Raw genomic sequence first — 14,046 nt, forward strand, 5'->3', positions numbered from 1 at the left:
TTGAACATATCTGGTTTATGCTGAAGACTAACTACAGTGCTGATTTGACGGACTTAATAGCTCCAGCTCTTGCTAGATAAACATCGTGCTGCTTAAATAAACGCAAGAGACCCTATGCTGGTGTTCCTAAGGTCTGCACAGCACATTCCCAATACCTCTATGTCCATCTTCCTCATCACATTCTTTTTTTATTACAGTTATTATTACTTATTTATTTACAGTTTATTATAGTTATTTATCTACAAGAGGACGATGTCAAGGAAACTAGGATTCAAGTAATGAAGACCACTGATAAGTCCATTACTGTCCATTACCCTATTGTCTGTTCTTGATTTCTTAGTCTTTCCAAGAATTATAAAGCTATAAGAACTACAACGATGAATACTTGGATTCCCAGCAATGACTCAGGATCCAAAGCATTCTGGTCCTGGAGACTCGGCGGCTATGGCAACGATGGCACCTAAGATGTCTGAAAAGCATCTGGAGTTCCTTGGAATGCTCTGTAGAGTAGGCGTGGTCTATAGGGTTAGACTTCTCCAGTACGTCATGGTCCAGACTGATCGTTGGATAAAACCATCGTTTGGATGTGCTTAATGCATTGATGACAAGCACTGCAGCAGGAAATTGTGATCAATGGTGTCAGAAGATCTTCAAGATGAGCGCTTTGTTTATCATGCTTAGCAGGAAGGGCTTCTTTGATGGTTGGAAATGCAGATTTTCTCCAGCAGTGAGGGCAAACCCAGTCTAACAGTCACTTGGCAACAGCGGCGGCTCCTCCGCAATGGTGGAGGAATGCCGCCCCACTGGCTTAGAGGCAGCAGCTGAAAAATAGAACAATATTTTATTATTGTTTTATTTTTCAGCTGCTGGCTGAGCAAGGGTGTGCAGGTAAGGGGGTGGGGCGGGCCATTGGAATGGGGAGGAGGAGTGGAGTAGTGGTGGAAACTAAAGTGCGCAAGTCAGTTTGGACGGCTGTTCTAGGCCGGCCAAACAGACATGCGCAGTTAGGTTTCTCCAACCCGGCTGTATTGCGCAGCCAGGTTGGAGAAACAGCACAAGCTTCCTGTGCCTGACCGAGCAGTAAACCAGCCCATTCAGGCCAATCCCTGTGCTGCTCTCATGCTTCGTAGTAGCATGAGAGCAGCGCATGGATTGCACAGGGAGTCTCTGATGCTTTCTCATGGACCTCTGGGACCAGGAAGCAGAGGAGCGCAAAGTGGCTGGCAGCAACTGGCAAGTTTTTTTTTTTTTTTTTTTTTAAATTAAAACCCACCCGCCCCACCTGCCTCTGCCCCCTCTCTGCTTCCTGGTCCCAGAAGTCCATGGGAGAGCATCAGAGGCTCCCTGGGCCTTCCAAACCGACTAGCGCACTTGAGTGCACACCACTACTCCACTCCTCCTCCTCTGCCCTCCCATGGCCTGGCCCGGACCCAGCCCTCCCTTATTTTCTAGCTGCTGGCTTTGAGCCATTGCAGAGGAGCCACAGCTGGTTGAAAGGTTTTTTTTTGGTGACATTGGATATGATAGCCAGTGAATAAGGTCCAAGATTGATCACATTTCATTGATTTTTGGGAAGGCAACATAATTGTAATGACAGTGTAGTTACATACAATTGTGAGTTTGAGGAAAGGTGCATTTCTACTGCAGGTTTGCAAATTTTGCAAGGTTGACACTATCATTATTTGAGAACATTGTTTTTTGTAGCTGATGAAGATAGTGGAGAGCCTTTTAATCCAATTTTGTATTTTGCGAACTGGAGAGGTGCCTTGGTTGAGGGCGCTGAGTTCAAGGGGGCGCTGAGTTCGGTGGAGAGTGGCAAAGGGGGGGCTGTGCTAGGAAATAATTTATCGTTTTAAAAGCACTTGCTGCAGAGTTCCTTGTGTGGCCAACATGTTTTAGGCAGCGATAACAGTGTCAAGATAACATTGGTGATTAATGTGACTTCTGGTGACAGATTGGAGTTTTGTCCAGTGGTAATTTTGACTCATCATAAAGTAGTAGCGCACAGGGTTATTATGCGTGCTGCAAAGAACGTGTACCATGCATTTCACAGACTTGTATTTTAAGTGGCTAGCTAAGTGGCTACTGTTTTTGTCACTGAGATTATTTTGTTACTTGTAGTTCATAAGTTACATAACTAATATTGCATAGTGACCTATGAACTGTCATCAAAGAGCTGCATTGGCATTGGTTAGAAAGTTATGTTTTCCCAGTCTTTCATTATCTTGATGTTGCTAAAAAAGGGTTGGTTTGGATAGACTACTTTCTTATGGGTAATACCAACTCACCGACTATTCATACACCTTGTAATCCTCATTTTATGTAACATTTCTTATAGACTGATTTGCACACGTATGATTCATTGTCTCTGCCTAACGTGTGTGATGTAAAATGCTTTGACTCCCTACAAATTTATTAGTAGCGCTACAAAACAAATGAAATGTATGTGAAAAAGGGGCTATGGTGAGATGAAGGGTACCTTTGGCGGTGGCAGTGAGGGGATCCATAGGGAATGAGGGGTCATTGGGGGTGGTGCCAAAAAACAAACTGTTGCACTGGTCGGCACAAGTGTTAAAGCCAGCCCTGCTTTATATTATAAGGGTGGGATTATTTTTTGTAGGAAGGTGAATCTGATTGAAGGCTGTTCCGGGTTCATCACTATTGTATGACTCTGGTATGGGGTCTACTTTTATGGATGGAATAGGGCTCTTTTTAAGCGAGCAGAAGTTGGCTGTTAATGGATTAAATCCATTTTAGTTCAACAGCCAGGTTTACATGATTAGCTTGTATCCTGTTTTTGTAGTCATTTTGCATTTATTTTTCCTGTTTGTGAAAAGGAAGTCAAGGGTAGTGATGCTTGACATCATCAACTTATAGTTTGCTCGATCATTGTCGACTGGGTGACCAGGAAGGCAGATTTATAGGCCACAATCCATCTGGCATTATTTGTAGCATTGATGGTTTCTTTTCAAGGACAAGAGTATTCCTTAATGCCTCTGGCATAAGGAGGGGTGTTTTGGAATATCTTTATTCGAAGAAGAGTCAGCTTGGGGAAATAAGGGGCATGAGATATAGTGGAAGGGTCAGTATGATGCAAAAAAGATATTATCTTGACTATTTTTTAAGGCCAAAACAGTGCTTTGTAGGAGATCATCCAAATTTCAACTCGTATGGTAAAATTGATAGTTTTCATTCATTAATTCTATTGCTATCTGTGCCATCCTCTTCTCTCCTGGTGCAGAAAGAGTGCTCTTCTATCACAAGTCAGCAGGCCATAATGTCCTTCTGAGTGAATCTTTACATTGCTAAATTGACTGGTCCCGGCTACTGCTGATAGTCTGTTTGGATAGAAGGAGTGGTCTTATCTTGACAAGGTTGCCCCTTTTGAGGCAACTGAAATAGATATTAACATGATATGAGATTTTTGGCTGTGTGGCAGTCCCTGTCCATATCACCTTAGGGACTTCGGGCCTATTGAAGTAAGGGAGTGCTATCTTGATCTTACGATAAGTGTCCCTAGGAATGCATAGGTGAGTTTCTAAGTTGCTTGGACTTGTTTTAGATTATACTGGACTTGTTGACAAGCTTGGCTGCCACCAACACTTGACCCAGTTTCTAGGGGGCCTGGGACATATTTTATAGTACAAGGGCCAGAATATGAATATGTCCTCCTTGACCAAGAAGCACTCTTGTCTTACCTTTCTAATCCCTTTAGTTCCCTTCAGATGTCATCTTGTAGGACATGTGGTACTCCCATGTCACACAAGAGATCTCTATTCTTGTCCTAAAACCATGCAACGTCATTTTGCTAACTCCGTACATCAGGCATGGGGCACAGTCCTGCAAATTAGTAAATTCTGTTTTTTAAGAATCTTTCTTAGCAGGAGTACGATGGTCGTCTGGTTTTGTGCAGTATTTTTCAGCCATCCTTTCAGGAGCAATTTTATTGGTAGACATAGCCTCTTATGCCTATTGTAGTAATTCCTCCAAGATATTCCAATCCCAAGGTAGTCCGCCTTCTAGAGTAAGGGCATATTCTTCACTGAAGCGGTGAGTAGGTTCTCTGGGTTTCCACAACTCGTCGCCATATTGTTTGAGTAATTCCATACAAGAATGCTGGTAAATGTAAGCTTTAATCCACAAATAGATCCCCAGCAGGGGAACTCAAGCAGGCACAGCTTGAGCCTATCCGCCTCATGCAACTGACGCTCAAGGGTTCCATCATGGCTAATCATTCGAGAACTCTGAGAATCAGCTTTGAAGAAATGTTATTACAACACAACAGTAAACCTACAAGCAATATATATACAAGTATAAAACATAACACCCAGTTGTCAGTTCTTAACTTCAGTCAAAAACATACAAATTGTCTTATTGGGTGATGCCTGCAAGTGTAAAGAGAGTCTTGACTTTACTCTTCAGTTTATGCTGGTTTGAGTTGTTAATGCTTGACCCTGCTTAGTGGTCTTTGTGTGTTTTTATCACGGCTCTGGAGATGCATCTACATTATGCACCCTTAAGTGACGCACACTAATTTATGTGCATAAACTGATTTCAGATCAGCATATGTTCCCCCTCGGATGTATGATCGGTGTAGTTTTTACTTTTAAGTCGTATATGTAATCAGTTTGTCACACCCACCTGCTATTGGCCTAGTACGCAGTTTCCCCTTCTGTACTAGGTCAATTTGGTGTTCTTTTTTTTTATTAAATCACTTTTTGGCATGTACCAGTGGTTTTCCTATGTGTTTCTGTGATTGTCGGTCTCTGCGGCCGGTGTTTCGGCTTGGGTATTCTCCATAATGTAATGAAGGGGACGAGGACGGTAGAACCTTGGGGTAATGTTAAGTTACTTACCGGTAATCTTCATTAGTCCTGGTCTGGTAGTCCTCGTCCCATTTATTACGCCCCACCCTCCCTCCTGGATGGACGGCCTTCGAGTCAGGGGCTTGGAAGTTCAGGAGGAATGCTGGGTAAATACATGATTGTGTACTCCCCGGTGGGGGTGGGGTATGACGCAGCATTCCTTGTGTTCTTTTTCTGTCATGGAGAGATTTCTCTCCATAACGTAATGAAGGGGACGAGGACGGCAGGACCTGCGGGTAATCCGAAATAATTGAAAGGTTTAAGGAGTAGGAAAATCTGTGAACAAAAGATAGCTGGTAAGATAGCTCACTGAGGTAAGCACTACTGAAATCTGTTCAAATCCTGCAGGTTGCTGCATGACTCAGCTGACTGTTCGTCTTTCGGAGGTCGATAAAATGACTACATTGTTTTGGGTCATAGTAACGCTAGTAAAGTTCTTCAAAATAGCAAAACTGTAAGCGCATATAAATCCATGTGTTAAAATTGACACAATTAATCATTCTGAATTAGAAACTACCCTGCATTTAGAACCTGACAGCTTTGTTTTCAGCATCTTAAAGATATTGATGGTCTCTGGGGCAGATTTTGAGTGATGTAATAAACTAAACAAATTATTAAGACATGTGAAAAGCTAATATAGGGCCACATGTAAACTATCATTGAAAAGACCTGTGTTTCTTTTCTACTTCTAGGGGCGCTGGTAAAAAGGCACCGAAGCGCACCAAATCAGTCAACGGGACTCTCTTTATATTCCGAGGAAGGATCAACACCGAAGTGATGGAAGTGGAGAACGTGGAGGATGGAACAGGTTTGTTGCTGCTGATGTCACAGTAGTTTGTTTCTGATCCTTGGCCTTTTTCAAGTCTAAGTGATGATGGGCTTTCAACGTGTTGTTAATTAAGAGGATTTTGGTTATATTGTGTGAAAAAAAGGTAATACCAGCATGTGCCAGGATTTCTTAGTACAGGGTGGGATTTATTGGTGAGGGCATCACCTCCTGTAAGTATGTATTGATATCTGCACATATCAGTGCTGAAGTTTTTAACTGCTTCTTCATCTAAACCTGAACGAATGATTATCAATACATTTTAACACACATGGTATACAAAGTAAGTAATGGTGCCAAAACAAAACCATTTTATTCACCATCTCTATATGTTGTTATATGTTGTGGTATTTCATTTAGTTGTAATGACCAACACCAATTTCCGTACACTTATACAAGTTTTGGGTGTCCTACTGTCAAGGTTGAACGCTTGTGAAGGTCTTCCTGCTACTACTAGAAACTCAAATGGACTATGAACCCTGAGAATGGGTGTCCGAACATACAAAGCTCTAAGGTGGAGGCATTTGGAGCTTATGTTCCTGTATCTCAGAATAGGGGGTCAGTCATCTGAACCTTGGAGTCCTTTCAGCCTGGAATGAAGGGTAAAGGTCCAGTCTTCCTTCTCAGCAAGCAGGGCAGCCAGTCAGCAGAGGCAGCAAGATATCTGTCCTTCTGGCAGCAAAGCAGCTCAGCTGCCCTTTATCTGTAGTATCTACTGGTGTGAAGGTGTACTGAGTGTTGGGTCTAAGGGTCCACTATTTACAATTAGTGCCCAATTTGAAGTAAGTTTCTAGAGAATTCCTTTTGAAGTCCTCGAAGTTTCCTGTCTCCTTTGTCCTGGCCCCTGAGCTAGCTACATGAACAATGCAGTGCCACGTCCTTTATTTGAAGGCAGAGCACAGCCTATTTAGTTGCAAGTAGAGGCTCTGTCCCCCATTTTGCCCCTTGATGGCCCACCCATGCACACCTAATCCCTCTATTGTGTGGCTATCTGGGAGGAATAAACGAAGTCCAAAAGTCAAATATACCCAGTCATGTAACCAAGGAACAGGCTGCAGTCGCCAAATAGGGCAGGAAAATGCTAGCCTTCTAATAGTAGCATTTTCAAAATTGTAATTTAAAACTTGACTTTCACATAAATTAGGATTTTTTATTACAGTTCCAAAGACATCAAACATGAACTGCTTACCTATTCCCATTTGGAAATTACTGCTTATTAAATATAATAATAAGGTAGCCACAGCGTTATCCTGTGAGAGAGGCAGGCCTTGCAGTATTGAAAAACGAGTATAGTAGGTTTTCCTTACAAGGACATGTTCAACTTGTTAAATACACTGTACCCTGCCTGCTCTGGCGTGTAGGTCCTACCCTAGGGTGACTTATATGTATGAAGAAGAAAGGTTTAGGCCTTGCAAAGCAAAAGGCCTGGCAAAAAGTTTATTTTGCCAGTTCAAATTGACATTTTAAAATTGCACACGCAGGCTGCAGAGGCAGGCCTGGGACATGTTTAAATGGCTGCTTAAGTGGATTGCACGATAAGTGCTGCAGGCCCACTAGTAGCCCTGGATACACATTGTACCACTTTACTGGAGACTTATAAGTAAACTAAATGTGCCAGTTGGGTGTAAACCAATTTCTTCACGTTAAAAGGAGCACAAGGCTTTAGCACGGGTGAGCAATAGTAAAGTGCAGAGTCCTAAGGCCAGCAGAAACAGGGCAATGGAAGGCAAAAAGTTGGAGGAAAACCACAACAAGGATGTCATGTCCAACACTGTGCAAAACAAGCATTACCAGACCAGATGGTCTGGGTTGAATGTGCTATCCATATATTGGCACATTAAAACAAGACACATGGGGGAAGCCTGCAGCAGTACATAGTGAGGGCTGTATTTGTTAATAAGTGCTTCAGCAAGTTCAATGTAAGTTCTTGTTGGAGGTGAAGGATACAGCCTAATAACCAGAAGCATTAACTGAAACTTACGTGCTTGGCTAAGCTACGATGTAATTGACAAAGTCTCCATGCAATGATGAAGAAGGTTGGATGAAGAAAGTAATTGTACGAAATGGGATGAACCGAACTCCCTCTCGGTGTATATTTTCAGCATGTTCGTTTGACAGCAACACTGTCAAAACCTGGATATAGATTGCAGCATGTTTCCTACGAGTGCCTTGTACATCAAGCCCTAAATCATTTTAAACAATCAAGGCTGTGCTTGAACAGGCTTTAAAAGGTGTGATGTCTCCAGTTTGTATCTTCAAGTAATGATTCGTATTGCAATACTGGATTAATGGATATATGATTTGTGACATAAGACAAGATCTCACTACCGCTCTGTTGACTTGTGTGTTCTTTCTTTACCTACTTTTACATTTATTTTACCAACCTTACTGTGGGCAAAGCAGTACAGGTGGTTTATATTACTTATAGCTGCAAATTACTTTCTCTAGTAATATTTGGCACGACAACAGCAGAAATGGTGGCACTTTGACCCTTGCTAACTATACCAACCAAACCTGCCACATCTGAGATTTATATTTGATTCCAAATGCTTTTTACCTTTGTTACATTATGGCATGCTCCGGGCCTTGGCAGCTTGTGGAAAGGTGCACAGTGGCACTGAAATGAATGACACCGACACAGTGGTGGTATTGCTAATCTATCTTTCCTGTGGGAAAGAGGATCTATTTATTCCAACTTGTGCCACCCTCCATGAGGCAGGCTTGAAAGGTAGATGGAATTTGCTTCTGGGCTGTCTGTCCCTCACCAATACTAGTTCTCCTCCCACAGGTGGTGGGCCGGGCTTTCCTCTTTAGAGACATCTTGTAATTCCTTGCTTCCCCTGATAAAAAAGCGGCTGATGTTTTGTCTCGCAGAGTGGAAGGAGATTCTATATGAGGTATGATGCAGTTCACGGGTCGATTGAGGCACAAGTCATTGCGGTTGACTCCAGTTGTGGAGTGAGGGGTTAGCCGATATTCCCTGAGGAAGGCATACAGGGCACTTTCCACATTCCTCCATTCCGCCACTGCAATGCAAATTGTCTTGCTTAGTGTCCTCATTAGACGTTCTACCTCCCTGATATTTCAGGACTTCAGATAGTCAGTGAAATCCTAACTAGTGAAAGGAGGTCCATTGTCTGTGCGTAGTTCATGTATGAGCCTGTGAGCTGCCATGATTTTTTCGATACTGGGAAAGGTCTGACTGGCGGAAGTGATATCAATGATCTCTATTACTGCGTACTTTGAGAAATCGTCCACCACAACAAATATGAGGCTACCATCCGTCATGCTGCCGAAATCTGCACTGGCGCGTTGCCAGGGGACCGGTGGAATGGGGGTCATGATGATGGGTGCTGGAGGCCCAGCAGGGTGGGCTGCTTGGCACATTGAGCATTGGCTGATGGTTTTCTCCACCAGATTGTCTAAAGAGGGGAACCACACCTTGCTCTTCAATCTTGCTTAGGTCTTCACGATGCCTTGATGTACTACCCTATGTTGGAGGGTATGAGGTATCACAATGCGGGGTCCCCTCACCAGGCACCCTTCAGGGGACATCGGCAACTCATCCTTGACATGCCGCAGGGAAGTGAGTCTGTTCTCCTTCTATGGTGCGACAAGACAGATTGCGAGTCATTCTGTTCCAGTTGCCAGAGGATATGGTAGATATTGCTAGCTTGAGGCAGTAATATTTTTGAGTTTCCGTCAGAATCTCATCTAGCAAGATTGGGAGTGGCCGGGATCGCTCCACTGCTAGCTTTATGTACTCCTTGATTTCTCCAGCCTCAGATTCCTCCCTGATTGGGACAAAGTATTGGCTGGGTTTAGCGACCCAGGCTGGAGACCATAAAGAAACAGTATTCTTGGAGCTACAGGATCCACTTCTTTATTCTCGGTGGTGGCTTGGAGGAAGAGCCTCAGAACAGCAGGCTGAGGGGTTTATGATCTGTGTGGACTGTGAAAGGGTGTCCATAGAGGTACAGATGAAAATGTCGACACCCCCTCTGGATGGCAATGGCCTCCTTTTCGATGTTGGAATACTTCTGTTCTGAGCCGGTGAGGCTCTTTGCTGGCATATGCCGCGGGGGCCCACTCCCTGTTGCTTTGTTTCTGGGAGAGCACGGCTCCCAGTCCTGTGGGGCTGGTATCCACAGACAGTTCAGATTCAAATCTTGGGTTGAAATAGGCCAGCGAGGTGGTCTCGGACAGGGCGTTGTTCGTTGCGTGGTATGCTTGCGCCGAGCCCCAATCTCAAAGGGTGTTGGACTTCAGTTTGAGAAGGGGTGCAGTCAGTGACGTGACGTTGGAGATGAGCCATCTGCAGTAAGTCACCATCCCCAAGAAATCCAGACTCCTATGAAGCTGATGGTGGCTGGTCTTTGGCTGGGTCTGGCATAACCCTTCATCTTGAGAATTTGTAACCGAAAAAGCTGACTTCATTCTTGAGGAATGCAAATTTCTCGTGGTGCAGTGTGAGCCCGTTGTCCAGGAGCCATTCAAATGTGGCTCTTAACCGGTTCATGTGTTCTTCCAGGGTCTGGACATGTATTAGGATGTCATCGCTGGCATTTAGGATGCCGGGAAGCCCTTCCCCACTCCTTGGATTGTGTCTTGGAATACTCCTGCTGCGTTTGAGACTCCAAAGTGCGTTTGGAGGCCTACGTGAGTGGAGAAGGTGGTGATCGGTCTTGACTTGAGTGTAAGAATGAGTTGGTGATGGCCGTCTCAGAGATTTACTTTGAGAACCATTTAAAACCACTCACTTAAGCTACAATGTCATCCACCGTCGGTGTTAGATGTCTTTCTCGGCGGATTGCCTGGTTTGAGAGCCTCATATCTAGGCATATCCTGACCTAGTCTGGCTGTTTGGCTTGCAGGCCACTACTATTGGAGACACACAAGGGGTAAGGCCTTCAACTTTCTCTATGATGTCTGCCTCTTCAAATTTCTGTAAATCAGCCTCTACTTTTTTGCTGAGATGGAAATCCACGCGGTGATGGCGAAGGGTGGGGTGACAGTCTGAATTGATTTCTTGATATGCAGACACACCATTTGGTCCCTCAGGCATCCATTGGCCTTGAATACCTGCAAGTACTCCTCACCAATTCGTCCACAGCTGACAGAACTTGACCAGGTGGAGGTGTTCCACCATTTTGCAGCTTAGTAACATCCCTGTTCCCCCTCGCGTGATATATATAATTGCTTTGGTAGCCTGGTCTTCATGAGTGATGATAGCTGTGAAGACGCCGGCTAGAAGCATTGCACGGATGACCCAAATGTGCATACCTGGGTGGTTGTGGGTCCAAGCATTGGTCGACCTGGGAGAGTTCGGAACATGGATTTTACCATTACGTTAATTGAGGCACCTGTTCAATCAGCACTGGGACAAGGTGTCCTGCTACGTTGGCTATGCATTTGAGGATGCAATGTCCTGTTCTCTCTTCAGGCCACATGGTGTGGAGGACATGCACCGTTCCTTCTGTGTCATCGTCGTCTGTCATCCTCGTTGTCTGGCGTGCATGGTGTCTCTCTGACATGTGCAACCTTAGTTTTTGGCATGGGCTTATTGGTTGTAGACTTGCAAACCTTAGCAAAGTGGTTGAGTTTTGTTGCACGCGGTGCACCTCTTTCTTTGTGCTGCACATGTGCCTTGGTGGGGATAGAGGCCCCCACAACAGTGGCATACTTTTGGAGTTCTGGTTGATTTGGGGTAGACTTTCTTCCGGTCTGGTGGGGTTCTGGTAACAGTGTGCTATGGTTCAGTTTTAATTGATCACTGGAGGGCTGCCTCTATGTATCCAGTTCGCACCTACAACAGTTCTTTGGAGCAACCATATGTCAGGAGGTTGGTCATCGACATTCCTGGTACCTGATGTATGTTTTCTCGCAATTTGGTGGATGAACATCCTTGTATAAATTGTGTCCTGATCTAGTCTTCGGCATCGGATTGGGTGCACATGTTTGCTAGTTCTTTCAGGCGAGCATAGAATACATCCACTGACTACTCCTGTTGCTGTCTATCTTGGCGTTGCAGGAACATTTCATAATCCGGGTTTGCAAGTGGTTCGAAGTGTGTAGTAAGTGCTTGTTTTAGCGTGTTGTAAGTGTGTGACGGTTCTGCTTCTGCTACAGACTTTGCGATCCTGTATATTGCCACCCCTTCTAAGTGTAGGACTAGAGGGCGTTTTATCATTTTCAATTGCTAGTGCTGTAAAGTATGTCTCTAGGCGGTCCAGCCAGTCCTTCCATTTGGCTGCGAGAGAGGACGGAGGTCCATTACATATGAAAGGCTCAAGCGCGGGAATGGACACCATTGGTCCAGTGGTCTGGAGGTGGTGTCAGATAGTCAGGCAATATTTGTGTTTGTACTGTTGCAGTTGTGTGTTTTAATGTTCTGCATGATATTGCCTCTGCCACTTATTAATGGTCTTCGTTTCTCTCATATGTGTTTCACTTACTTTTTTTGTTTTTCTTTTATAATTTGACACAGTCCAAAACCCTTCCTTGATGATGTGGCAAAGACGAGTTGTTCTGGTCACATGTGTAGAGAGAAGTACTGTGTAGAAATGTGAGCCTGGTTTGGCACAACCCAGCAAATGTCTTAAATGAAAAAAGGACCAACTTTTTGTGGGACTGACGTGTTGCGGGCAGGCTGGGGTACTGTGAGCCTAATGGGCGTGGCCAGGAGAGGAGCGCGTTATGCGAGTGGTCTGCGGATAGAGCCCGGGTGTGGCCTGTTTCGAGGAGAGCCAGGGCTTGGAGTGGCATCCAGGAGCACGATGAGCCCAGCCTGTGCAGTGAGGAAGAGCAGGGTCTCCGTCTGTGCTGGCTGCCAAGGTCTCGGCAGAGCCGCAGAGGTAGGCCAGGCACGTGAGTGGGTGGTGGCAGGCAGGGCGGGCTGTGCATTGGTGCTCTGTGCGCCAGACGACTGCAGATGCTGGTTGAACATGAGCGGCAGTGACAGTGAGTTCCCACTCGTTGCCAGTTACATTGTGGCATACTATGGGCCTTGGCAGCTTGTTGAAAGGCACGCAGCCGCGCTGGAATGAATGACACTGACACAGTGGTGATATTGCTAATCTATCTTTCCCGCGGGAAAGAGGATCTATTTTTTCCAGCATCTGACATCATGGATGAAACCGATTAGGGATTAAAGGAAGAGGAAACACCCAAAAGACCTCTGATGGGCCTGAAACAGTGGGTCCACCCAAATGACTATGTAACAACCATCATAAATACATTTTCATAGGTAGTTATTTTTTTTGCTCAAGTTTCGTGAACACCTCACTACAGTAAAAACATGTAGCTACTTCCCTAAGCATCTTTCTTGTAAATGTTGGCCTTTAGTTTCTTAACGCTCTCAGAGGAATGGAAGTCTGCCTCCTTTCTTGCTTTTGAAAGCTCTGGTGGCCCGGCTTTGGCCTCGTCATTGTGCACTCTGCAACTGTTTGGCATGTACTTGTTTTATTGTGACTGGCTCAGCACACTTTTCTTTTGCTGTTGCAATTGTTGCAGCCATGAGAAGGCATTTTTTCGGTTTGTCCCTTCTTTCTTTGTCTGTTTTAAAACAGTGGGTTTTCAAGCTTGTTTGGAAGAAGTCTTCACTAAACCAATTATTAAAGAATTGGTGGAGCCGCCTGGCACTCTTAGGCTAGCAGGGGAATGTATTTAAAGTATTTTGTGGCCCCTAGAATCATACTCTAACTTTTGTAATCATCTGCGATTTTCAGTTTCCATCAAACGGAGCCGATTGACAGATGTCTGTGGGTCTCCTGAGTTTAAAGACTCCACTATTAAGGCTCTAGGTATGAAAAGTGAGTCCCAGAAAAACGAATAAAACAGTAGGAAGATAAGATTTTATCCTGGCCCTAGCCCATTCATTTTAACTATCCACCAAGTGTAACATCCGATGGATACTTCATTTGGGTCCAAGTATTGGTGGAGTGACCTATAGTCAAAGGCAGAACTCTATTGTGTCTGTCCAATACACCCCGTTTTTAGACCTGGCTTGATAGTGTAGCTGCCTTATAACCTAGTGTTATCAGTTCTTTACAATATACTCAGAGTGGGCTTCTGCCCCAACTATGGCTGTTTGGTGCATCGTTTTACATCCTACAGTGCTCTTGTACTGCCATGCATGCTGATCTGTTTTCCACGTTAAAAAGCACACTGAATCGCCACATGCTAAATTATTTTTCTCAGAGATGCAGTTTATGCACAACGCAGTTGTTTTTTTTTTTCTTTTTTTTTTTTACTATTGTTCTTTTACATGTTTAGTCGGGACTAAAATGCAAGCCAGAGTTTTTTGATGTCCCAATGCTTGTTGTTGCAACATAACAATAGAATTGTAGATTGGGA

At 44.4% G+C, this 14,046-nt stretch overlaps 1 protein-coding gene across 2 annotated transcripts in view; it reads left to right on the plus strand.

Annotated features, from left to right (window-relative positions):
* Nucleotides 1-14,046, plus strand: part of PREX1 (phosphatidylinositol-3,4,5-trisphosphate dependent Rac exchange factor 1) — a 718,002-nt gene that overhangs the window by 410,274 nt on the left and 293,682 nt on the right. For both annotated transcript variants that reach the window (XM_069243446.1, XM_069243447.1), the window contains exon 9: nucleotides 5,558-5,673. In XM_069243446.1, the coding sequence (XP_069099547.1) occupies nucleotides 5,558-5,673 (116 nt within the window). The remainder of the gene's footprint in view (nucleotides 1-5,557; nucleotides 5,674-14,046) is intronic.

The sequence above is a fragment of the Pleurodeles waltl genome, chromosome 7, assembly GCF_031143425.1.
Source record: "Pleurodeles waltl isolate 20211129_DDA chromosome 7, aPleWal1.hap1.20221129, whole genome shotgun sequence".
Taxonomy (NCBI): domain Eukaryota; kingdom Metazoa; phylum Chordata; class Amphibia; order Caudata; family Salamandridae; genus Pleurodeles; species Pleurodeles waltl.